This window comes from Prionailurus bengalensis, chromosome A1 (assembly GCF_016509475.1).
Source record: "Prionailurus bengalensis isolate Pbe53 chromosome A1, Fcat_Pben_1.1_paternal_pri, whole genome shotgun sequence".
In the NCBI taxonomy this organism is placed as follows: domain Eukaryota; kingdom Metazoa; phylum Chordata; class Mammalia; order Carnivora; family Felidae; genus Prionailurus; species Prionailurus bengalensis.
Genome location: NC_057343.1, coordinates 4886138 through 4912649, shown reverse-complemented (window position 1 = coordinate 4912649; position 26512 = coordinate 4886138). Strand labels below are relative to the sequence as shown.

The following is a 26512-nucleotide window of genomic DNA, read 5'->3' as shown; positions in this document are numbered from 1 at the left end:
CCAACGGCTGTCTGCTTAGCCTCTTTCTACAGTGCCCCGAGCAGGAAAGGTGGAAGCCACATCTCTCACCTCCTTTGAAGCCAGGATTCTGCAGGAGACTGAGGCTCTGCCAGAAAGATGAGCCTGGGAGAGACCCTGATTGGAAACCGGGTCGTCTGAAGACACTTGCCCTCATGAGGGACTTGATCCGCACAGAGTTGCATGCGGAGAGAGGCACAGGGTGCGGGGCACCGCGTTGCCGGCACAGTTCCCGCTAGAGCTGCTTGGTGCCAGCAGCTTGGCGGTGGCTTTGATTCAGGAGCCTTCTCACTGGGCAGAGGCAGAGCAGTTCCGTTGCGTGTGCGGGGTTCCTGGAAGTTTCGCACTCCCGACCTTTATGTGAACTGTCTGTGCTCTTAGGCAAGCCCCTTTTGATTCCACCAGCTGGAGTATATTTTTCAGTTTGTTACTAACAACCTTGATCAATACCCTGCAAAGTACATGCTTCTAGGGAAACAAACAATAGGCCTCGTCAATTTTTCAACAGGTTTTGTAATCCAGAAAAGGCAACACGTTTGTTGGCTTAAGCGATAGGAAATGGAGGAAGAAGCCCTGAAAAAAAGCAGTAAAATCTATGAGGGAAGTGCTCAACGGGCCATTTAGAAGAGGACACAGCAGCAGAATCAACTGTTACAGAGGAGTGAAATGTTGAAATTAGGCCACTGCACTTGGCAGGTTCAGGGAAGTAGAGGGGCAGAATTCTAATTGCAGCAGTGAATTGAGAAGGGAATGAACGGTAAGAAAGTACAGGGAGTAGCGAGTATTTTTTGAAGCGAACACGTTGTGAAGTAAAGGAAGGAAAAAGGATGATAGGCTGATTTTCAGGAAGAAGGAAAGTTCTTTTAATTTCCTTCTTTTCTTTTCTTTCTTTTTTAGTTCATAGACACAAGAGAAAGAGCCACTGGGGCAGGAGAGATTGAAGATAAAAGGAAGAAGGAGTACTTGATAAGGCTAAGTCCCAGAGGAGAGCAGCAGGGACAGGATCCGGAGCAGAGGGGTCCCAGCTCACTCTGCACAGGAGGAAGTACTCCTCCGAGGACAGTTCAACAAAGATGGTGGTCAAGATGCACGAGAACTCAGAGAGAAGTGTGGACTTTGTGCAGGATGGTTTCCCTTTCTCTGCGGAGGAGGGGCAGGCCACCTGCCGATGGCGAGAAGGACGGTGACAGGGTCTGTGTGGTGAACTGCAGAGGCCGCTTTGGGGCGTGTGAAAGGACGCTGGAGCTGTCACGCTTGGCCAACAGCAGGTGACAGAAAACCTTGCTCAAACTGCCTGGGACGAAAAAGGAACTCCTGGTCCATGTAGTGAAAAGTCCAAGGCCTGAGCGGCACCTAGGAGTTCAAACAATGCCAGCAGAACTTGGTTTCTTTCCCTCCCTCTGCTAATGTTGGCTCCAATTCTCGGACACCACTGCCCAGTCCCTGACAAGGGAAAAAGGAGTGGTTTTCCTCCCGGAGGAGGGCGTGCCCAAGCGCTGACAAGGAGCTGGACCAGACCAATTTGGGCCTTAAACTCATCCTCCAACCAATCACCAAGGCCCAGATTTGGAGTACTCTGATTGGCTGGCCCCAGGACATGTGATCGCCTCTGACCCAATCACTGTAGCAGGGGGATTTCAGCGCGCTGAAGAGCCCGCCCTGCGGACGGTGCGGGGACGGGTTCTAGGCCAATTTCCCTGACGGCGGAGGGAAGGACCTGTAGTGCCAACCCCAGGCGTTGGTTTAGGACGAGGAGGGCTCGTTATGTTCTTCGTCAGGTGGAAAGGGGAGCCTCCTGCTGCCCGAGCCAGGGAGGAACTTCGGATGACTGGCCGTCTGAAACAGCCCCGCCGGCACCGAGAAGAGGAGACAGCAAAATACGAATAAAAGGATTGTGAGGAGGGCCCCAAGGTTAGCACAAATACCTGGTTGAGTCCGTCAGCACCGTTATGAAACTTTTGTTGTTGTTGTTGTTGTTGCTGAGCAGCACCTCCTGGCCCGCCCTGGAGGATAAGGAAATGTTGATAGAAATACACGCGCAGGGGCCCCTGGGTGGCTCAGTGGGTTAAGCCTCCCACTCTTGATTTCGGCTGAGGTCATGATCTCGTTGGTCACGGGTTCCACAGCCACGTGGGGCTCTGTGCTGACAGCTCAGAGCCTGGAGCCTGCTTTGGATTCTGTGTCCCTACCTGTCTCTCTCTGCCCCTCCCCTGCTCCTCTGGTCTCTCTCAAAAATAAATAAACTGAAAGAAAGGAAGGAATGAAAGGAGGAAAGAAAGAAAAAAGGGAAGGAGGGAAGGAAGGAAGGAAAGAGAAGGAAGGAAGGAGAAGGAAGGAAGGGATGCACCCACAGCAGAGTTATGGCCAGGTTGCAGAGTGGGAAATTGCCCCGACTTACCCTTGAAGGCACTCGTTTCTGACATAGGCAGTCCCCAGTCGAGGAGCTGACGTGACCCACAGCCTCCTGCGCAGGCAAATTTACTCCTGGGAAAAATGTAATGACATACTTTGGAATGGTCCCCAATGAGGAACGAGTGAGGGTCTGTGACATGTGTGCCTTTTTGGATTTGATGTGCTCCCCTTAATCACATGTAGCTAAGCCAGGACTTGAAAGAGCTGGGCCACCAGGGAATTGGCATGGGATTTGCACAGCATCTGCTTTGAGTTTTAATTTTATGTCGCTCCCCTTAGGGTGTTCTTAATAGGAGCGATGTTTCTTGATTCCCGAACTCATCCCCGCCCTCGGTCTCAATTTTTCCCATTCACTCCGTGCAATAACCAAAATCTTCCACACCACACAGCTGCAGCTGAGACAAGAAACACTGAGTCTGGTGGCGGGACAACTTTGAGACTAGGCAGGGAAGACATCAGAGGATACGGATGGACTTAAGTACGTATCATGGGAAGAACAAGAGAGTGAAGTTTTATGTGCCTGGTAGAGTAATCTTTCTAGAACACAGCTCTGACCACTCTGTCCTCTGCTCACTTTTTTTTTTTAATTAAGTTTGCACAAACATTCTTAATGCCTAAAGAATAAAGTTCAGAACCCTAGGCATGGCATTCTAGATCCTTCAAGCTCTGTCCCCAAACTTTCCTTTCATGATTTAAAATTTTTATGTTTAAATATTAAATATTTCAATACACAGAGAAGTTCAGAGAAGACGATGATAGGCACCCAAGTGCCCACAAGAAAAATTAGACTGTTCGTTGGTTTACCATATCTGTTTCATCTCTTTGTGTAAAGAAAGTCTAAGACAAGGCCTCGGGGGCACCTGGGACCTTGGGCACCTGCATTGGCCCCACAGGTTGGGGGGGGGGGCACTGCCTGGTTCCTTGATGGCCTGTGGGTGGGCCAGGCATCTAGGGTGGGGCTGGGTGCCTGCCATCAGCCAGGGGGTCGGCCCCATGGAGGGGTACCGCTCTGAGGTGAGGACAGAGGACCAGCAGCCTGTTCGGTACCTGGAAGAGGAGAGCCGAGGAACTGCGGTGCTTGGGATAAACAGAGCCGATGCCAAAAACCCATTCAGTAAAAGCTGATAAAAATGCTCTCAAAAGCTGTGGATGCTTTCAAATCTGATTCAAAAGCGCGGACGGTAATAGTCAGGAGTGAAGTCCCAGGAATATTCTGTGCTGGTGCTGACCTTAAGAAGAGAGTCCAAGTGAATCCCAGTGAAGTTGGTCCTTTTGTCTCCAAAATGAGAGCAGTGATGAATGAAATAGAGGCAGGGGGGTCACAGCCACTGCCAGGCGGTATCGGGATGGTCCTCATCAAAGACTTCATCTTCTCTGCACGTGTGCTCGATGCCCAAGAAGCCAAAGCAGTGGGCTTGATCAGCCACGTTCTAGAACAGAACCAGGCAGGAATGCTGCCCAGCCCACGCAAGGCCTTGGACCTGGCAGGAAAGTTTTTACCTCAGGGACCTGTTGCAATAAAAATGGCAAAATTATCAATTAATCAAGGGATGGAGATTGATTTAGTAACAGGATTCGCCATAGAAGAAGCTTGTTATGCTCAGACTCTTCCAACAAAAGACAAGCTTGAAGGTCTTCTTGCTTGTAAAGAGAAAAGGTCTCCTTGCTCTAAAGGAGAATAGAAGAAACAGAAATCTTTACAAGGCCAGTGTAATAAATGTACTTCCAGAAGTGTCTTTCAGATCCACATGTGCCTCAGACCCTGGAGTGCCAATGACCAAGGTGAAGAGTGAGTTATCTGTAGAGTGAATTAGCATCTGGAGTGGACCCATATGAATACTTTATCCAAATGTGTCTCGTGTCGTATGCATTCAGATTTATAAAGCTGGTCGTGGGTGCTGTCAGAGACAGATTCAAAATTAGACACACATTTTTAATATCCCCTGCATACAAGGCTTTCTGTCCTTAATTTTATAATGTGAATAACTAATGTATTGCACACTCGAGGAAGTAATACGGATTGTATGCCTGCTGTGCCTCAATACAAAATAAAATTATTTCTATCTACCAAAAAAATGAAAAGTCTTACAGATAGAGTGGAAGCTCCCAGCTACCCTGCATGCCCGTGTAGAGTTCAAAGTGTCATGACCGTCCCGGAAGGAATCACTATCCTGAAGTTGTTCTGCATCATTGTTATCCATGTTTATGTGTTTTCGTTAATTATAGGTTTCTGTAGACACCATATAGTATTATTCAAGGAGATTTAAACTCCTGTATTAATTAAATCACACTATACATATCACCTTCTAACTTGCTTTTTAAATTCAATGTTTTTGAAATTTATCCATGTTAGTAATGTCGATCTAATTCATCTATTTATTTCAACAGTTATACTGTATTCCCATGTATGGCTATATCAAAATTTATCCATTCTTTAAAAAAAAATTTTTTTTAATGTTTATTTCTGTTTGAGAGAGAGTAAGAGAGCACAAGCTGGGGAGGGGCAGAGAGAGAGAGGGAGACACAGAATCTGAAACAGGCTCCAGGCTCTGAGCTGTCAGCACAGAGCCCAACGGGGATGGAAGCCAGGAACTGTGAGATCATGATCTGAGCCAAAGTCAGATGCTTAACCAACTGAGCTACCTAGGTGCCCCAAAATAACTCTTTAAAAAATGTTTATTTTTGAGACAGAGAGAGAGCGAGCAAGAGGGGAGACGAGTAGTGAGAAAGGGAGACAGAGGATCCGAAGCGGGCTCTGTGCTGACAGCAGGGAGCCCAACTCAGGGCTCTAAGTCACAAACTGTGAGATCATGACCTGAGCCAAAGTCAGACGTTTAACTGACTGAGCCACCCAGGCGCCCCACAGAAATAACTTAAAAAAAATTTTTTTTAAATGTTTATTATTGAGAGAGAGAGACAGACATAGTGCAAGAGGGGAAAGGCAGAGAGAGGGAGACACAGAATCCAAAGCAGGCTCCAGGCTCCGAGCTGTCAGCACAGAGCCCAGCACAGAGCCCGATGTGGGGTTTGAACCCATGAACCATGAGATCATGACCTGGGCCACAGTTGGACGCTTAACCAACTGAGCCACCTAGGTGCCCCAAACTTTATCCATTCTTTTAATGATGAACATTTATTTTATTTCTGTCCGGCAGTGCTATGACCAGTGCCCCCACGCATGCTTCCTTGTGCACATATGTGAATTGCTCTAGGGCAGTGATTTTTCTTTTTCTTCTTTTTTTTAATGTTTATTTATTTTCTGAGACAGAGAGAGACAGAGCATGAATGGGGGAGGGGCAGAGAGAGAGGGAGACACAGAATTGGAAGCAGGCTTCAGGCTCTGAGCCATCAGCACAGAGCCTGACGCAGGGCTCGAACTCACGGACCGTGAGATCATGACCTGAGCTGAAGTCGGATGCTTAACCGACTGAGCCACCCAGGCACCCCAGGCAGTGATTTTTCAAAATTGTGTTCTATTACCTATTTTGAAAACAATACAGGTAAGTGCAGAAAGTAATGAAACAGAAAACACGACTGTTAGATTACTTAACAAATCCCTCAAGAAACTGCCATCACAAGGCACAATAGAGAATTTTCTCTCAGGTTTCATAGTTGAAAAACACTGAACAACTGAACCATTCTTTATTCTGTGAACTTTGTAATAATGGGAATGTGCTTTTTGCTTTGGCTACTAAGAAGACTGGCACCAAATTTGTTACCCACCATAGGAACTCACAGCACTTCATGGTGTATATTCTATATTCTAATCTCTCCCTGGCTTCATTCTTTTTCCTCAGCTTTATCACCTCAAGTATTCTGTGTGTGTGTGTGTGTGTGTGTGTGTGTGTGTGCATGCGCGCGCACTTCCTGGAAGCATTTGTGGAGTGTGGCATAAATGAATCAATGAATAAATAAACAGATTATGACAGCAAGACAGCAAGACTAGACAGGATAGAATGGGCAGATCAAATAATCTGTACCCATTACAGAATTCTGCCTTAAAGCTAATTTTTGTCAAGACATACTCCTCTTCCATAAATAATGTAGTTTATAATTTCGTAACTTTGGCATTTTCTCGTGGAGAGCTAAGCTCATTCCATCTCAACCATCTCAAAGATTAAAGGTTAGGTTTTCACGTTTCCTTGCATTGATCAGAGTGTTAAAACATAAATCAAAAGGACCATTTGGGAGCTTGCAAACATCCAGCGGTTAGGGGCAGAAATAACAACAGCTGTCCATACTGCTGGTCAATGGATCCTTCTCTTTGAAAAAAAATAAAATGAAAAGTTCAGACTTGTGAATGCCATAATCTGCCTGCAAAAAGATTGTATGGAAATCACATGCAAATTACCTCCCCCCCATGCTGACAGTGACTAAGAGCAGTTATTGTGTCTCCCACGCTCAGCTAAGGAGAAATGTGGGGTGTGAGTGGTTCTTTAATAGTATGTTGGGAGCTAAGCCGTTCTTTGGCCTTCAGTGAATAGGACTTTTATACGTCTTGCCCTGATTGGCCTTTTGTCTTATGTGTTGGAGTCTTTTTCCACCTCAGTTTAAGAATGTCTTCTGATGTTCAGCCACTTCATTTCATTATAAATGTCCTATTTTCTTTTTTCTTTTGTTATTATGGAAACCATCCGTTGTATAATGTAGAAGGTGTTTTCAGTGCATCCTTTTTTTCCCTCTGACCTGTTCTGCTTCGGTTGTGTTTTATGCACAGATTGGTTCGGCAGTTTTTAATGACTTGGCAGTTAAGAACAGTTTCTGGGAAGAAAAAAGGAAAAAAGAAAAATTTGAAAGGGAAAAGCCAGGCAAACCAGAAATTTTTTTGGCCCAAGTGACCTAACCAGTCACGGCGATTGCTGTCATTTTCTGGTTTAGTGAACAATGAAGTAAAACTTAAATGAATATTAAAAACCCTACTGAAATTATTTTCGCATGGATGGATTTTCTTGCCCCTCTAAATGTTGATTTCTCTTGGTGTGATTCTATCTCGTGCATTTGCAAAGTGACTTGGGTGGGGACAAATTGGCCCACTGGGTGAATGGAGAGAGTTTGAGGGTCAGTGAATTTCCAAGTGCTGGTTATCTTGTTTAAATTAGTAGCCGAACCCTGTGCCACCCTCTGGGTCGATTCGTTTCCTTCCTTTACTTATGGCCCAAACCACACGATAGAAGATTTAAAACGCAAGAGAACCATCTGAGATCATCTGATATCATCCCCTCCCGGTGGTAATTCTTGTTTTTCTTTTCAGAGAATTTGTCCACGAGCATACTTTGTACGTAGTTGCCTCCAACAGCTTCCCCCCGCCCCCCCACAATTCATAAAGAATGGCATTTTATCTGTGAGCGCATACATTCTGGACACAGGGTCTTTTTCCAGGGTTTTCCACCTCGGCGCGATCAACATTTTGGGTTGGCTAATTCTTTGTTGTGGGGGCTGTCCTGTTGTTCGTTGTGTGATATTTAGCGTCATCCCTGGTCTCACCCGCCACCAGGTAGAGGGGGTAACCCCACCCCCTCCCAGCTGAGACAGCCAAAAACGCCTCCAGAGGGTGAGGGGTGCGGGACTTAATATGGTTGCCCCAGTTGAGAACCACTGGCCCGTTTTTCCTTATCTGAGGAAAGCAAAGGGTGTGAAGGATAAAATCCCATGTCCAGCGAGGCAGAAAGGAATATGCCCCAGTGCTGGCGGAGCCAGCCTCTGGGGAAGGCATGCCGACCTCTCCACCTGACCCTCATCGCGAAGCCAGTCGGATGGGCACAGGATCCCCAAATCCAGCTCTGCCCAGATCAGGAACCAATAGCCACTCTGTGGGGAATGTGTGCTGTTCCAGGCATTGGGTCTTACCCATAAACCTCTGAGGAAGGTAATCCTATCCGTGTTCTACAGGTAGGGAGACTGAGACTCACAGAGGTTAAGTTAACGTGCCCAGTGGCAAGTTGGGGAACTCAAGATTCAAACTCTGAGCAGTAAGGATGGTAAAGCTTACAGCGTACCTCCTACCACCACACAGAAGGGTATCAGGTGTGATCCAGTCCAGCGGGGTGTGGCCGGAGAGGTAAGCCGGGGAGGAGGCTGAAAGGGAGAGAGGGTCTGGTCTGCCGAGAAACCATCCCTTTTGTTCAATTACTCTTAGGAAGTCAAGGGCCTCGAACTCTGGTTCACTTCACGTCATGACTGATGGAGGGAGTCGATTTGGACATCTCCAATATTCTCCTTAAAATGCACCAGTGCAGGATGGGACAGAAAAACCAGTTGTCTGCTCGAAGCCCAAGGGAAACATAGTGGAAAGTTAAGGCTTTGGAATCAGGGGCCAGCATGGGCAGCCCTGAACCCCTTGGCCATGCAAACTTGAGCAGCCCCAGAAACACTGCGAATGAATGTCATTTCTCACACTAGGTTTGCCTTGTGTTTCTTCCTTCCTGGAGGACAGGAGAGAGGAGGACAGAGAGATGTGACTAGGCCACGGTTGTGGGGCTTCAGAACCACACCAGCCGTTGGGCCAGGCAGGGATTTGCTGACCACAGCCCCATGTTGGGAGATGTGGGGCATAAAGCCGAGGGTGGGGTTGGCTTGCTCCCGGCATCCAGCAAAGTCTTTGGAATCTGTGTTTCCAGAGAAGAGGTGAGGTTGATTACAGTCCAGGGAAGTTTTCGAAGAAAGAACTGGGGTGTTTAATGGGGAAATTCTACTGTTTCTGCTGTGCGTTGGGTGCTGAGACGTCTGCACTGAATCCTCATAAAATCTCAAATGAAATATGTATGTTTCATATTATTGCATCGTGGAGTCGGGTCAGCCACCGGAGACGGGTCAGAGTGCTAAGGTCTAGAACGCTCAGGGTGGGTAAGAGGAGTGAACAGAGGCAGCCCACGCGGGGCCGGTCCGTCCAGTTGCTGTTACGACGGTAACATCTTATAGGAGAGCATGTTAGAACACATCAGGAGAATAGTTGAGACAGAATCGCCAGGGGCTTCCGGTGGACCCCACGCACTATACTCACTGGCAGCTGATCCTTGTCACAACCTTATGAGGCAGGCGATTACTTTTGTCATTTAACAGTTACAGAAACTCAAGCTCAGAGAAGTTACGCAACTTTCCTGAAATGATGCAGTGGTAAGTAGCGAGCAGAGATGTTAATCCATCTGGGATGGGCTGCAAGCCGGCGCCCTTGTCTATGCCATCATGCTGAGGAAGAAGAGTAGGACTGGAAATTTCCTTTGTTCTTCGATTTCTTCCCTAGGCAGAGGTGTCCTGGATACTGAGGCACTGACACGAGGGTCCCTACAGGAGCTCCACACCTGCCAAGCCCCAGCCTCACTTTGTGGGAAACGGGGCAGGCCCCCATCAGCGTGTATCGGTGAGGTTTCTTGTTGTAATTCTTACACCTGTCCTTAACGCCTCTGCCCTGAAGTCCCGGCAGACACACGACTGAACTCAGGCCCCGTGAATCTCAGGAACCTACGTAATTGTTCTAAAGAGAAAAAAATCAGGGGTAGGGACGGCTAGATCAGTCCCCTCAAGTGAAATCTGTTTGGGGAGCTACATAAGGATAAGCCCATCGATTTCGCCAGTTCCCAGCCTTTTGGCCAGTTTGCTTTCATTGACCATGCCTTGGCGTACAATGGATATTTCCTAACAGCTGACCTTGTTCCCTGTCAGCTGTTAGTTGCATATAATTGCACATCAACCACTGGCACTGTGGAAAAGCTAGTTATATCACCTTTAGTTACTCTTTGGAGGTTAAAAGAAGCACATCGAAGAGAAGCAAAGAAGAAACCAGGGCCCTTTCCAACTGGGTTTGGAGACACAAGATCCGGGGCGAAGCAGAAGGAGCCCACAGGGCCAGGCCAGGACCCAGTGGACCAGAAAGAAATTGGCGAAGCTGAGAGCAAGAATCTGATGAGACTAAAAATACACAGAACTCTAAGACCCTGTTCCAGCCTTCATGGAGCCTTACAGAGCTCATGCACTCAGAAAAAGAAAACTCACAAAAATCTGTCAACAACTCTTTGAATTCAAAAGAGGAAAGAGCCTTCACATTCATTCATTCATGTATGCCAACGTGCGTGTGTATTTGAAGGCAATGTAGATAATAGAAGACCATATACAAATATGTATAAACATTTGTATATGGTCTTCTATGTGCTACAACTTTTCCAGGTGCTCGGGATAAAACAATGGACAATATAAACCAAAAAAAAAAAAAAAAGCAAAAAACAAAAAAACCTTGCTCATGTGGCGATCACATTATATCTCTATCTGTATTTCTATCAAATCTCATCCACTTGAGACCATACTAGTGGCTAATAAAGCACTGATGAATCACTGTTCTTTAAAGAATAGATGATAAACATCAATGTTTTTTATTTTAATTTTTTAAATGTTTACTGAGAGAGAGAGAGAGCACAAGCGGGGGGAGGGACAGAGAGAGAGGGAGACACAGAATCGGAAGCAGGCTCCAGGCTCGGAGCTGTCAGCACAGAGCCCGACACGGGGCTGGAACTCACGGATTTGGGGATCATGACCTGAGCCGAAGTCAGACGCCCAACCGACTGAACCACCCAGGTGCCCCAAACATCAACGTTTTAACTGACTTTGCAAATTACATTGCAAAATGCAAAAGTGCCTGCTCCTTATAGGTTATTATCTTGTTTATACTACCAATTGATTTAGCCACCTCTTTATGAAGAAATTACGCGGTGGAAGGTACATTTCAGTAAATCAGAGATTTGAATGACGGAGTTTTTACTGCCGCCATTTTCAGCAGAGCAGGGTGGGGCTTTGGGATTTGCTGAGTTTGGACCAGATTTTGGGAAAGCACAGATTGCCTCAAGGTGTTGACATTCTTTAAATAGAATAAGATATGTACGGGAATGACTCATCCACTCAGTGAAAGCTTTTTTTATGGAAGTTAATCTAGTTTCCTATTTAAAGACTTGGAAGAGAGTCCACTGCAGTTTGAAAGGCAAACTTCTGCCATTTAACAACCACGCTTCCTTTCCTCCCACTTTCGCATCCCTATCTTATTACTAAGAAGCAAGAGCACTGGACTGTAATATTAGTGTTAGGACACAGAGCATTTTGCAAGATGCTTTGCAAACACCGACCTTGGGGGCCTCTCCCTCATTGCTGATGGGAGTACAGATGGTGCAGCCAGTTTGGAAGTTTCTTACAAAACTAAACATACTCTTACCATATGATCCAGTAGTCACACTCCTTGGTTTTTACCTAAAGGAGTCAAAAACTTCTGTCCACACAAAAACCTTGCACACGGTTGTTTATGGCAGCCTTATGCAGAGTTGCCAAAACTCGGAAGCCACCAAAACGTCCTTCAGTAGGTGAATGGACTATCGAGCCACGAAAAGACACGGAGGAAACTTAAATGCCTATCACTAAGTGAAAGAAGCCGATCCGAAAAGGCTACATGCTGTGTGATTACAACTATATGAGATGCTGAAAGAGACAAAACTGTGGAGACAGTGAAAAGATCAGTGATTGCCAGGGGTGGGAGAGTGGGGGTGGGGAGGGATGAACAGGCAGAGCACAGACGATTTTAGGGAAGTGAAAATACTCGCAGGGTGCTATCATGGTGCATACGTGTCATTATGCATTTGCCCCAAACCGTAGAACGTGCAACACCGAGAGTGAACACTAATGTGAACCATGGACTTTGGGTGATAATGATGTGTGAGTGTAAGTTCATCAGTTTTTATAGGTGCATCAATTACAACACATGTAACACTCTGGCAGGGGATGTTGATAGTTGTACAAATGTGGGGGGAGGAAATCTCTGTGCTTTCTGCTCAATTTTGTTGGGAACTTAAAACTGGCATTAAAAATGAGTTTTATTGGGGCGCTGTCTCTCAAAAATTGACTCTGTCTCAGAAATAAACACTTAAAAAATTAAAAAAAATTTTTAAATAAGGTTTATTAATCTTTTTTAAAAAAAGCTTTAAAAAGCTATGCGTTTAGGGGCGCCTGAGTGGCTCAGTCGGCTGAGCCTCCGACTTCCACTCAGGTCATGATCTCGTGGTTTGTGGGTTCGAATCCCACATCGGGCTCTGTGCTGACAGCTCGGAGCCTGGAACCTGCTTCGGATTCTGTGTCTCCCTCTCTCTCTGCCTCTCCCCTGCTCGTGCTCTGTCTCTCAAAAGTGAATAAACGTTAAAAATTTTTTTTTTAAATGAAATTATGTGTCTAATGAACTAGAATCTGATCGTACAAATATTACCAACTAGATAGGTCTGTTCCTAACCCGCCCTGGTGACTGATAACAGATTTGTACAGAAATGTTTGTGGGCGAGGCCTGCAGCTGGCTCCCTGAACAGGAGTGTCTTTTTTTGCCTTGAGCAAGATTTGCTGGTGCCGCAGTGGTCCCCTCTGGTTTTCGGCCCTGAAAGCAGCATTGTGTAAGTTCAGCCTCCGTGCCCGCTGGCAATTTTCACTAATTGTTTACAGTGCTCTAATTTTTACACTCTCTTTAAAGGATCTTTGTGTGTGCTGATTGCAGAAGGTAATATTTCGGGCATCAGTAACCATGGTAATGAATCATTCTCCTCTCAGAATTGGTGCCAGCTGCACTGGCGTCTGGATGGTAGCACCCCGGTGTTTTGCTAATGAGCGACTTTTCATTTGCTGTAGGAGGACGGTCCCACTTCTTCGCATGTTTTGCTTGTGTTTCGTTAAAGGCTCTTCCTTGAGAACAACGTTAGAAAAAGTAAATCCCATTTGGTAAAACCTGGATCTCAAAAGGAAGACATTCCCAGTCCCAGAAAGCAAGAGCGTGCAGAATGAAAGCCTTTGAAGGTTCTATGGGGAGGCCATTCCCGCTCCAGGCTGCGGTGCCCCTCCCCCTGCCCCCTCCCCCATCGGCAAGCATCGATCTGTCCCTTTTGGGCACGCACAGAGAGCTTTCCATCAGCATTCTCCTTTGACTACTGGAGAAAGGAGTTTAAATATTTCAAAGATTTATGTTATGAATAATTTAAGAGAAATAAAGAAAACTCCTAAACTCTCTTTGAATTGTGTAATGGGAGCTTTGAAACATGTTAGCATTTTGCCTTATCAGATTAAACTGTTTTTTTGTGGGGTTTTTTTTTTTTTGTGCGAGAAGATTGAAGTGGAAATGTAAGCTATTGTCACCCTTTATTTCACTGACTAATGATGATTCTAGAAGAGACAGCTTCTTAACCTTGCAAGAGATAAGAGCCTGCAGTAATGGACCCTCTTTCCATCTACTATATGTGCTGTTTAAACAAGCAGTTCACAGGACACCCTCACCAGCTTTTAAAACGTTTGAATCCCAGGCCTCTGCTAATTCTAGCCTGGATGGCATTTTGACGAGAGCTAAGGAAAACTGATATCCAGAAAACCTGCTGAGTTTTCTTCCTTCCTGGTCATTTAGCTATGGACACCCGATCATACGATTCTGGTGCGGATACTGCCTTTTATGCTGAACCTTCACCAGCAGTGTTAGGTTGGTGACAGGCGAGTGCGGGGTCCTGTCCACGCTTTCATATGTGCTTTCCGTGTGTTAGCTTATTTTATTCTCATGGTGATTCTATGATGTAGACATTATTCCATTTTACAGATGAAGAGGGAGGCACAAAGAGGCTATGTAACGGGTCCAAAGCTCCCTGGATGGTAAATGGCAGGGCCAGGATTCACCTCCAGGAAGTCTGTGTGTAGAGCTCTTGATATTTATATATCGGTAAGTCCTTATATCCATTGAAACACTCTAACATGCAAGAAAGCACACAGGAAATCTCATTTTTAGTTTTATTTTTTATTTTATCTTTTAAAGCTTATTTGGAGAGAAAGAGAGAGTGTGTGAGAGTGGGGAAGGGGCAGAGAGAGAGGGAGAGAGAGATGGAATCCCAAGCAGGCTCCGAGTTGTCAGTACAGAGCCCGATATGGGGCTTGAACTCACAAACCGTGAGATCACGACCTGAGTTGAAGTTGGATGCTTTTTTTTTTTTTTTTTGATTTTTTTAACATGTATTCATTTTTGAGAGACAGAGTGCAAGTGGGGGAGGGGCAGACAGACAGGGAGACACAGAATCCGAAGCCGTCTCCAGGCTCTGAGCTGTCAGCACAGAGCCTGACACGGGGCTCGAACCTATGAACTGTGAGATCATGACCTGAGCTGAAGTCAGGTGAAGTCGGATGCTTAACCAACTGAGTCACCCAGGTGCCCCAAGAGGGCTCAGTTTTAAATCTCAGCTCTGCCCCTGGCCATTTGTCCCATATAAGTTTCTTTCTCTTGCTGCATCTCAGGTTCCCCATGAAATGGAAATAGTAGCTCCTGGTTCACAGGGTTCTGAGACGATCACATGAGATTAAGCATCTGTCTGAAAGCTTTTTAGATACTCAGGAGGTGCTGTGCAAGTGAGTGTATGAAGATGAAGATTTGGGGCGCCTGGGGGGCTCAGTCGGTTAAGTGCCCGACTTCAGCTCAAGTCATGATCTCGCGGTTCGTGAGTTCGAGCCCCGCCCCCGGCTCTGTGCCGACAGCTCGGAGCCTGGAGCCTGCTTCGGATTCTGTGTCTCCTCCTCTCTCTGCCCCTCCCCACTTGCGCTCTGTTTCTCTCTCAAAAATGAATAAACATTAAAAAAATTTTTTTAAAGGATACAACTAAGTGGCATAAATGGTACCAAATACACAGTTCAAAGATATGCTTAAGAGAGAGAGGGAAGCACAAAAGGCAGAGAGAGAAGGAGAATCTGAGACCAAGAGAAATGATAGGATTTCAAGTTTAAGGCCCAATTAAAGTCTAAGTGTCCAAATACAGGAGGTTCGGTTTTCTTCCTTCCAGACTCTGACTTTTTCCCTTTGGATATTTTCCCAGTAGAAAAAGCAAGGTGCAGGCATATTTAGTATACTTACAGAATTCCCTCCAGCGGACCGAAATAATCACTTGTGTTAACGTGGGGATTTGTTTTTTGAACTTAGGCAAAAACTCAGTGAACTGAGTCACCAATCTTGTTAAATCTTGTCTTATTGCAACTGTATTCCAGAACCCAGCTGACAGGTGGGAAATACGGAGGCTTTGGTCCGGCCCACGGCGGGTCACGGTGCAATCAGCTTCCCTGGTAACGCAGACAGAGCACGACCATATTCCCTTAAAACGTCGACTGTGGTATTGCACCCGCGTGTCATGAATACTCATGCTTCTGAGCAGCACAGGACAGGTAAGGACACGTTCGCTGGCACACTGGTGAGGGTGGGGAACAGAACAGCCCTCCTGGCAGTGAAGCGTTTTCTCGCACATTCATCCCACTTCTAAACCTGCGAACCTCTTGGAAGGGATCCACCAACGCACGTTCGAAGGGACAGATGGTGAATGAAGGGGAGCATGTTACGGGAGAAAATGAATTCACTTATTAAGAAATCAGCTCCTTGATAGAACATGGCACGTTTCCACAGACGACCACATGGGCTTTGACTCAAAGACGACAGGGCTTTCCCAACAGCTTGCTCCTAAGTAAGGATCTGTGTTTGAATCACCCTGATTTACAGTCATTTCGCAAAAGCCTCCCCTGCGAAGTCTAGGATTCCCCGCGTTGGTTCCTCTGCTCTCTCCTCCTCGGCCATTCCTCTGGCGCCCTGCTCCCCTCTCCTCTCCATTTGGCTCCTGCCCAAGGTGCCCAGGCCGAGAAGCGTCGACGACAGCTCCTCCATCCCGATGCGTGGCACTAGGCTCAAGGAACAACCCAGATGCCTGATGGAGACACACATTCTCACGGCGCTCACATTTGGAGGCGGGGACAAAAGGGGAGACTGAGTGTGTACAAATGAAGCAGGCCAGGGAGCCGTGGGTACCGCGGCCATCTGGAGCGAGCAGTGTGAATATGCAGATTTTTGTATGAAAATGTCTGAGTTTTAAAACACTTATGGTGAAGCAAAACACACTGAATTCAGCCTGGAGCCTGCCAATTTGTACATGACAGTGACAGGTGGGAGGGCACGAAGCCGGGGGATGAAATGGCCCAGGACGCACCAGCGTCTTCCCCTTATTCCTCCTTGGAACAGCAGAGTTAGGATGTGATCCTTTTTTTCTTTTCTTTTCTTTCTTTCTTTTTTTTTTTTTTTTTTTTTTTTTTTTTACATTTTATTTATTTTTGAGAGAGACAGAGACAGAGCACAAGTGGGGGAGGGGCAGAGAGAGAGGGAGACACAGAATCTGAAGCAGGCTCCAGGCTCCAGGCTCCAAGCTGTCAGCACAGAACCTGACGCGGGGCTTGAACCCACAAACCGTGAGATCATAACCTGAGCCGAAGTTGGATGCTCAACCGATTGAGCCACCCAGGCAACCCCCCTCCCCTCCAAAAAAAAACCATTAATGAATGTTAGCAAAGTTTATCTCTAGGTAGTGAGCTTTAAAATTTTATTTTTATTTTTTTACATGTATTTATTTTTGAGAGACAGAGTGTGAATGGGGGAGGAGCAGAGAGAGAGAGAGGGAGACACAGAATCCGAAGCAGACTTCAGGCTCCAAGCTGTCAGCACAGAGCCCGACCTGGGGCTCGAACTCACAAACCCTCAGATCATGATCTGAACCGAAGTCGGACACTTAACTGACTTAGCCACCCAGGCGCCTCCTTTTTTTCTTTTTCAAAAAGTTTATGTATTTATTTGTTTAGAGAGAGAGAGAGAGAGTACATGCATGCAGGGGAGGGGCAGAGAGAAAGGGAGAGTCCCCAGCAGGCTCTGCACTGTCAGCACAGAGCCCGAGGCTGAGCTGGATCTCACAAGGGTGAGATCATGACCTGAGTCATATCGAGGGTTGGTCCTAAGCCGACTGGGCCACCCAGGCACCCCAGGATGGTTATCTTAAACAAACAGACAAAACCCTCAAAGGGAAACAGTAAGAACAAGAAGCTGATAGAAGCAGCTTAGGATGCTATGAGGCATAAGAGCAAGGCCATAACAAGCTACAGAGGCAGGGGTGGCACCGCCTGGGTTTACAGCCTGGTTCTGGGGCTCCTGGGCGGCTCAGTGGTTAAGCCTCCCACTCCTGATTTCGGCCCAGGTCATGATCTTGCAGTTGGTGAGTTCAACCCCGCCTCGGGCTCCGTGAAGGCGGTGCAGAGCCTGCTTGGGATTCTCTCTCTCTCTCTCTCTCTCTCTCTCTCTCTCTCTCTCTCTCTCCCCCCCCCCCACTCCCATCTCTCTGCTCTCCCCTGCTTGCGCATACATTCAAGCACAACCTCTCTCTCCCTCTCTCTCTCTCTCTCTCAAAGTAAAGAAATAAACTTAAAAAAATAATAAAGCCTATTTCTGGGGCTTGCTAGATGTATGGGCTTGGGAGAGGCACTGCCTCTCAACGCCTCAGTTTTCTCACCTGTGCAATGGGAGAATATTAGTCACCACTCTGTGGGTTGTGGGGATGAAGTTAGTTGCTGCACGTAAACTGCCTGGAAGTGTGTCTGGTACTATATAAGTGTTATAGCTATTATTACAGTTTAGGCAGATGATTTCAGACTGTCAGGGTCTCAGAAAATGCAGTGAAGAGGTTTCCTAGACAAGAGATGGCTTCACCCTCCAGACTGTCCTTTATAGCAATCTTTACATGTTCTGTCTCCTCCAGCCCTTGTCTCTACCCTCTATCTTCTTTCCAGCTGTGTCCTAGATTATAGCTTCTTTCCAGACCTAGACTTTCCAAATCTATCTTGGGCTCTATCTTTTCGGATCTAGACCAGCACTGCGGAAGCTGTTACGAGCACGTGAATCACCTGGAGATGTTGCTACAAATGTACATTCTGGGGCGCCTGGGTGGCTCAGTGGGTTAAGCTTCCGACTTCTGCTCGGGTCAGGATCTCGCAGCTTGTGGGTTCAAGCCCCGCATTGGGCTCTGTGCTGACAGCTCGGGGCCTGGAGCCTGCTTCGGATTCTGTGTCTCCCTCTCTCTCTGCCCCTCCTCAATTCGTGCTCTGTCTCTCTCTCTCTCTTTCTCTCAAAAATAAACATTAAAAAAATGCATATTCTTATTCTGTGCATCTAGAATAGGACCTGAGATTCTGCACATCCTTTTTTTTTTTTTAGTTTATTTATTTTTGAGAGAGAGAGAGAGAGGAGCAGAGAGAGAAAGAGAATCCCAAGCAGGCTCTGCAGTATCAGCACAGAGCCCAACTCAGGGCTCCATCCCATGACCATGAGATCATGACCTGAGCTGAAATCAAGAGTTGGACGCTTAACCGACTGAGCCATCCAGGCACCCCAGGCAACACTTTGAGAAGTGACGGAGCTAAACAGTAGGTTGCTTCAACAGCGTCTTCCAAACCAACTTTATATCAAATCTTGCTTTTTAAACTTGAAGTCTCCTTTAGCCCTGAGGTCTGGCCCATATGAAGACACCCTGCCTTCCTATGTCACAGCTGTCTTGCATGGCAGCTGTGGAAGACGGACCCTGCACCCATAGAATCTTCCAGCTTTTGTTATTAGTTCCATCTGCCTCTTCGTGTTTTCTGTGACTCAGGAACGAACCTCCTCCCGTGGGAGTGTTCTAGTAGGTGTCGAGTATGAATAGAGTTTTCAAAATCATCCTCGAGTCTCACGACACTGGGAGGAGAATCATTTTTCCCCCCCGGATTAAACACAACAAAACAGAACCTGGTGTTACAGGGTATTCTATTGCCTGTGGATCCGTCTGCCTTTCTTTCGAGACAGTGATCTCATGGAGGCGAGGACGTCTTGTTCGCTCTGTTAGATCCCCCGTGCAGAGTCAATCCTCGACAAACGTGAGGAGGATGTGAGTGCCTTTCCACCTTGCATGAGCAATTTGGCCACCTCCCACACCACACTTCTGTTCCAAGACGCCCGAGCCACAGATATCTTATGTATTTATGAGGATGTCACAATTCTTTTGGCTCAAACGTCCCCCAAACGCAGGAAAATGGAACTGCCAGGTTTCTCTGTTAAGTTGGCTTGAATACATCCCAGCCACAGAGTAACAGAAAAGGGTGTTATTAACAGAAAAAGGAATCTGTGAATATGTATTTTTAAAATGGGAAAATGACAATAACTTAAAGCGTGGTAATATTACACAGTCTCCAAGGCTCAGATGTAATTAGCCCCCGGTGGCATTTACTTTTGCACTAGGATCGAGGCCACTCTCGGGGGACTTTTATGGTGGCCTCTATCCCCACCCTGATCCCACACAGCTCGGGGATTAGATATCACATCAGTGGCTCTCTCCTGTCAGTTCCGTTCATGTATTCACCGATTTGTCCGTTCGGCAAACATTTATTTCAGTCTGTTAGCTGGCTGACACGTGGGAGGAGGCAATATAGTAGATTCACGGCAGAACAAGAGGAAGAGATGACAATTCTCTTAAACACGGACGATGTGTGTGTCTTCCGTTGAGGAGTTTGGGAAGCACAGAATTGAGGTCCGGTATGTTCTGCCTGCCAGCCCGTTCCTCTGGGGACCGGCAAAGACTGAAGGTGTGACCCCATGCCCCATGTTGAGAGGCTGGCCCTGGACCGTGTCAGCTCAACCCAGGGCCAGAGACAGTTCAAGGGCAGTGAGCGCAGAGGCCCTGGGGGCCAGGAGCAAAAGCACCACCGACTGAGGTAGGACAAGTCCTCTGGCCCGGGAGAAGTCCCAGTGGGGACTCCGTAGGGCTGGAGTGGCCCGAATCCATTGCAAACCTCTCTACTGCCCGCTCCGTCTCTGAGTGACGGGTTTCTCCAGGAGGCTGACAGAGCGGGAGCTCAAAAAGAATCTGCTGTAGAGAAACACAAGGGAATCGAGATGTGGCTGACAAATAGCACATGAGACCCAACATGGAAAGGCAGCGTCTGACTTTGGGGAAAACAGAGGGAGAAAAACACATCAAGAAGGTAACGGACATTAGAATACAGAGTGCGACTTAGAAATCACAAAAGACTCTGTGGCCACATACTCTGTATGCCTAGGGAAGAATCTAGACCATGTTAGTGGGGGCCACAAAAGGTTTTCTAGGGAATAACAGAGGCTTTATTCACAGAATGATGCTGCAGTTGTACAGGACTTTAAATTGACTACATGGGCTTACGTCAGTGGTGTCTCTTCATCCCCACTGAGGCCCTGGCAGGGACACAGGAAGGCGTCACCCTGAGCTACCCCACGCGAGGCCAAATGCAGCTTCTGCAACGCTGGTCCACGGGTCACCCGCGTCAGACTCACGCGGGGAGCACTTGGTTAAAAATTGGGTCCCTGATCTTTGTCAGAATCGCTGTGGTAGAACTCAGCACTTGGCATTTTTAACAAATTCTCCAGGTGACAAGTGCCCTCAAGTTTGAGGAGCAGTGGCTCCAGAGGTTAAGGGACTTCACACGCACACACGCACACACATGCACACACGCAGCCAGCGTCAGAACCCAGCTGCTCTGGTCCAGCGGCTTTCCCTCTCAGCCCCTCTGTCTCTCACTAAGTCCCGGGGCCCATCGTCACCCATCCCATGCTGGCATTTCTGGGGTGCTCACCACCACTCAAATCCTGTCTTTCTCTTTAGGGAGCAGGATGCAGACGATTTGGGGGCAGGCATATGAGTACAAGCTGCGTATCTCTTAAAAGCAACCCACTGCTCGTTCAGAGCAGCCCTGCGGTCTTGGTCATTTGGTGTCTTAGAACCTGACCCTCCGTGCATCTTTTACCCCAAAGCAAAAGGGGCTGGTGGAACACAGAAGGGAAGCTGTATGCCGGTAGGTGAAACTCTTGTCTCATTTAGCAAACCTGCACATTCCATGTTCTCAGTCTCCACGTGCAGGAGGGTACCCTCGTCCAAGCTTCAACAGCCCTTGCGTCCGGATGGGGGGCGTGGGAAGGTGCAGCCCAGTCCTCTCCTCCTCCCCTCGACGCCCCGGCTCCTTGGTGGGAGAACACATCCCACACGGTTCCTTGTGCCGCAAGTTTACCAGCGTCCGCCCGGGGCATGGACCCGGTGGGCCAGCTGCCCATTGGGGGTCAGGCGTAAGGAAGCCCACTCTCCCACAGACAGAAGCCACATTCTCCAGGAGTGGCTTTGTCTATAATAAAGGTAGTGTCCTGATGTGCCATCAGCCTGATTCTCTCTGTCTGAATTGAATTACCTGTATTTAATTGAATTTCTGATCCTTTCCACTGAAAATTTTGCAGAGCTAAGAGGAAACACAAGTTTGCCTCCCTGGGCTATTTGCAAGAACCCTAAACGTGTATCTGCTTTAACGGAGATAGTTAAACAAGGAATTTAGCTGGGCAAGACTTGTGCCCCTACACTGTGAGCTGTTACCAAGGCAGCAGAATTGTGGCAGCACCGAGCCCCCTTCCTGTGTGCAGAACACACACAGCAGCAACCCTTGTAAAAATATATATATAACTTATATATATACAAGTGCGAGGATTCAGGCCAAGATGACAACCACGGTTTGGACCACTGTCGTAGAGTGTGGCGTGTGTGGTGGTCTGAGAACGGTCTTCATGGCCGGCCCTCCCTCTTCCCTTTCTGTCTGTGCCTTCTTTTACTGGGAATCAAACTAAAAAGTGACGTGGTCTCCCAATTTTGCTGCCACACTCAGGACGTTTGAGTACTAATAAGATCGTAATCCGTGAAGAATGGCGAATGCCTCAGTCAGTCACGCCCTCATAATCGAGGCAAGTGCTCTATTCTAGTTTCCGAGCCCCGGATATCCTCATACTGCTCTGGGCTTCTGTCACTCTTGGCCTGAAGCCCCCCTGAGAGGGAAGAGGCTTCAGAAACAGGCTGGGTGTGAGTGACCTGATTCTCAAAGGCCGCCGGCCCCCTCTTCAGTCTGGAAACTTCTAGAGGCTCCTGGATGTCCAAATGCCCGGGAAAGTCATCGATTTAGATACACGACTGACTGAGTTTATACGTGTGCATGTGGCAGATATAATGTGGGAGGGGCATATATTCTAGTTGGAGGATTACAGTAGTACATAAAGTATTAGTAATAATAGAGGGGGACAGAGCCTGATCAGCAAGCACTGAGAGTCAGAGGAAAATTAGGACAATAAATATTTGAGGGGATTGGGGATTTGGGGGGAAAGATCCCATCAAGCTGGAGGGGTCAGAGAAAGATTTTAAGAACCGGCCTTGCAGAGTGGATAAAATGAAGATTTGCACGTAGGAAAAGGAAGGCTGTGCTACCCGGGGAACGAAGACCCCTGCCGTCCGCCTCCCTGTTGTCAACACCGGCCTGGTAGGTGTCTTCCAACCTTTCCAACGTGTGGGGCGCCAGCTCCGTGCAGAGTACTTTGGTTTTAGGTCGTGAAGGGCCACAATCCGCTGCTGTGATAACCTGGGCCGGGTGGGATGGAACCTCTCCCCTCGGCGTGTCCAGGGAGGCCTTGCCGTGTGGCTGGATGCTGTGTGTGTCTCTGTCTATGTGTGTGCCTGTTTGGGGGTGTGTGTGTGTGAGTCTGTGCCTGCACCCTGCAGCCCGCCCTCCCGTGCCTTGAGGAGCTGGCCCTGGGGCCCTGCGGTCCCCCTCTAAGGCTGCACAGCTCTCCCGCCCTGTGTGTTATTATCTGTTGGGTTGAGAGTTCCATGGCCCCTTTTTTCTTGATTCTCTTCCTCAACCTGGGGGCCGTCATCCCCTTACTGACCTCTCTCTTCTCATTTATTACCTGGGAAAGTGTCCTTTTCTCTCCTTACTTTATATGCTCCTTCTGAGCGGTCTGACCTACTTCAAACACTCACGACTGTCACCGTATACCCCGGCAACTCCAAAATCAATACCTCAAGCTTTATTTTTATTCTAAATTGAGCTGCAGTCACATTCCCGTATTTCCTCTTCCTGAGGGACATCGTTAGGTGTTTCAAATCGAACATGTTAAAAATGGAGCTCATTTCCTTCTTCCTAAAAACACCCCTCGTCTCCTTCGCCCTTCACCTTCCTTATTCAACTTGTTCCGAGCCGTGTCAAGTGTATCTCAGATTTGTTCCCCAAACTGACCCGACTTCTTATCCTGTGTCATTACCAGACCACCTCTCAGCAGGTCAGAAGCCGTGAACTCAATTGGCTGCCTCCAGAATCTCTCCTCTTGGGTTCATTTGAACATTGATTTTCCTAAAAATAAATTCTGGCTTCTCAATGAAAACTTAGACCCTTCCATATCACCTTCCTCCTGTCCCCATCCCATATCTTACGTTCTTTTATATCTAACTTCTCACCATTCTATACACTATGAACCAGCTCATGCCTCTGTATGTGCTGTTCCGGTATCCGGAATGCCTTTCCTGTTATTTCTCTTCTGATGAGCTCCTATTCATCCTTCAACACCTGTGGGATTTTGTTTTGTTTTAATTTTTAAATGTGTATTTATTTTTGAGAGAGACACAGAGCACGAGTGGGGGAGGGACAGAGAGAGAGGGAGACACAGGATCCGAAGCAGGATCCCAATGCGGGGCTCAAACTCCCGAACTGCAAGATCACGACCTGAGCCGAAGTCGGACGCTCAACCGACTGAGCCACCCGGGCACCCCGACACCTGTGTTTCGATCAGAGTCCCTTCCATGAAGATGAAACAGGCATCGCTTGAACTCCAGGAAGGCAGAGAGCTCGGCAGCCCCCCATCACGGTGTGGAACCATCCAGGTAAGGCTCTCTGGCCCTGCTGCTCTCGCTGCCCCTTCATTTTCTTGCCCGCCCTCTCCCAACCGTCACCTCCATGTCTTCAGCTCATGGAATGGAGAAGAGGAGCCCTAGGACCCAGGGAGCACACGTCCCCTTCCCCCTCCTGCTCTTCTTCTTGATATTCTCTGAGGGATCTTCCCCGAGATGATATTCTTGGTTTGCACCAGGTGTTGTGACGCGTTCAGATGGCCGGGACCTCCGGGGGCCTCCCTCTCGCCAGCCCCCTTCCAATCACGTCCTCCGAGTGTTAGCTTGATGGTGATGATGCCGAGTTCAAGGGACTGTCTCCTTCATCTGCCAGGAATGCTGGGACCAAGGCTTGGAGAGACATAGGGCATGGCAGAGTGGAGTGCCGTTGGAGGACTCTGGTCCCCCCCAACAGGTGCCCTGGAAGGACTTGGTGAGTGGAGCAGGCTCTTGCCTTTGGGCTCAGAACAAGAGTGTGGGCTGGCCAAGCTTCCTCAGTCTCCTCGCTGCACTGAGAGGCGGTCTGTGTGGGCTTCCAGCTGATGGTGGACAAGTTTATCAATCTCTGTATTCCCAAGGCCCGTGTTCAATGAATGAGTGTTCACGGAATGAAAGTCTGGGTGAATTTATTAGAAGAGCTTCAGGGGTTTTCCTTGGTTTTACTTTTTGAATAATGTAAGAAAGGGGCAGATTCTCTGAGCAACCCATTGCCCAAGGGGTGTTACCAGCGCAGGGTGCAGGAGCCATGGGACCCTGAGTTCCAGCCCCCATACACGGCGTTCCTCTGTCTTCTCTGACCCTTCGACAGGGGGAAGGGATCCAGCAGGCTTGCGGTCTTCAGCAGTGTTAAATAACTAACAAAAACCCAACTGAGGACGTTTTAAAGATCTTTATTAATGAATTCGAGAATCAGGCAGCATCCCACCTGGCAAGGAGAGGGGAACTCAGAGGAATTGTAAAATCTGGAGGGTTTTTAGAAGGAGGGTGTGGCAAGAACGTGATTAGCAAAAGAAAGGGATTGTTCCAGGCCAAGCCCCTTTCCCTTAGGGGGAAAGGTGGGGGTTTTACCAAGTCAGTCACCTCACCTTCCTTCAGGGGATGAGGAAGGCCCCAGAACCAGGCTCACCAGCCTCGACTAAACAATTCCCGACGGAGGGGTTAAAAGCGCATCTCCGCGGGAGGTAAAAACTGCATCAGCTGAGCTGGTAAGCCCTAGTTTGGGATCTTGGTCTCAGTAACACCCATTTTCGAAAAAGAAAAGCCTGTGGATTTCTTTTTAACAGCAGCATGCCACGATCAGGGCAGACTTCCGCATCTCAGAGAGGAGACGTCAGTGTTAGATGTGGCCCAAAGGACAAAACTAATGTTACTGATGTGGGAACAGAGGCAAAAAAAAATAGAGATAGAATTAAATTTCCTTGTAACCCACAGCCCACTGACAAATACTCGAGGCGGGCAGAGTAGGACCTTCCCCCGGGAACTCCCAATGTCTTAAAGTCAATGCTTTGCTGGAGGGAAAAACAACCTTAGCCTGACAATAGCTAGGCCTCCAGGATCCTGTGAGTCTTTAGCATACGAAAGTCCGTTTGGAAACTTCGCGTCTTCACTTCCCCCAGTTCCCAAGTATGTAATCAGTCACCCCTCACAATCCCAGTGCAGCACTTTCTGCCCAAGGGTCCTGTCCCCATGCTTTAATAAAACTACCTTTTTGCATGGAAGGCATCTCAAGAGTAGGCTGCAAACCGTAACATTTCCACGTCATTACCACTTCTGCCTGGAAGGCAGGAATTGAGTGACCCTTTTGAGCCTCTGCTCTCTCCCCTGTAAAGCAGAAGCACAACTCCTTCAGAATTACAGAATGCGGGAGCCAGCGGGGAGACCTGGATCCAGTCCCCAGGGACCATGGCTGTAACTTCTGCCCAGTAACAGTTGTGGTGTGCTGTATTTACGTCTGTCTGTCCCACCATAACCAACTCTTCTCTGTCTTTGAAACCTCAGTGACTTAGACCCAGAAAGGCCTCAGGTAAATGTCTGTTGAGTAAATAATGAATACAAGAAGAGAGAGAAAGGAATCGGTGAAGTACAATACAGCCTTCCACAGGACCTGTGAGGTACTTTGTTGCGTTTTGCTGATGGGTTTTTCAAATCTTACTCATGCGTTGAATTATTGGTGCCAAAACTCCCAAGTATTTAGAAATTATTTGTGAAAGGTGGGAATTGTGAGAAGTGAGAGGATTCATTTCCAAATACCAAATAAAAGCTGTGCTGTCTAGTTAACAAAAGGTTTACAACCTATTTACAATAGATTTACAACCTATTACAACCTTACAACCTATGCATCAACCAGAGTCCCAAACGCTTAGACACTTCACTTCCTGGTTCTAATCCCTGCCCCTTCATTTCGCGGGCTTAGTTTTCGCGGGCTTTGCAATGAGCATGCGCCAAAGAACTGAAATGTCTGCCACACCTCAAGGAATGTACATTTGTTCCAATCAGAC

General features: G+C 47.7%; 1 protein-coding gene and 2 long non-coding RNA genes across 3 annotated transcripts; all 3 read left to right on the top strand.

Annotated features, from left to right (window-relative positions):
- The first annotated feature begins 456 nt into the window (after positions 1-456).
- LOC122480671 lies at positions 457-21469 on the top strand. The gene is made up of 4 exons (XR_006296616.1): positions 457-1929; positions 14021-14140; positions 15448-15621; positions 20928-21469. It is a non-coding gene; the product is annotated as an uncharacterized LOC122480671 (long non-coding RNA).
- LOC122480665 (methylglutaconyl-CoA hydratase, mitochondrial-like) lies at positions 2278-4729 on the top strand. Its single transcript, XM_043575311.1, is given in 2 exon segments — positions 2278-3547; positions 3550-4729. Coding segments are annotated over 2 exon segments (756 nt in total). The 5' UTR covers positions 2278-3354; the 3' UTR covers positions 4113-4729.
- Positions 21470-23806: 2337 nt separating the features above from the next.
- LOC122480657 lies at positions 23807-26125 on the top strand. Its single transcript, XR_006296613.1, has 3 exons — positions 23807-24008; positions 24349-24447; positions 26013-26125. It is a non-coding gene; the product is annotated as an uncharacterized LOC122480657 (long non-coding RNA).
- The last annotated feature ends 387 nt before the right edge of the window (positions 26126-26512 follow it).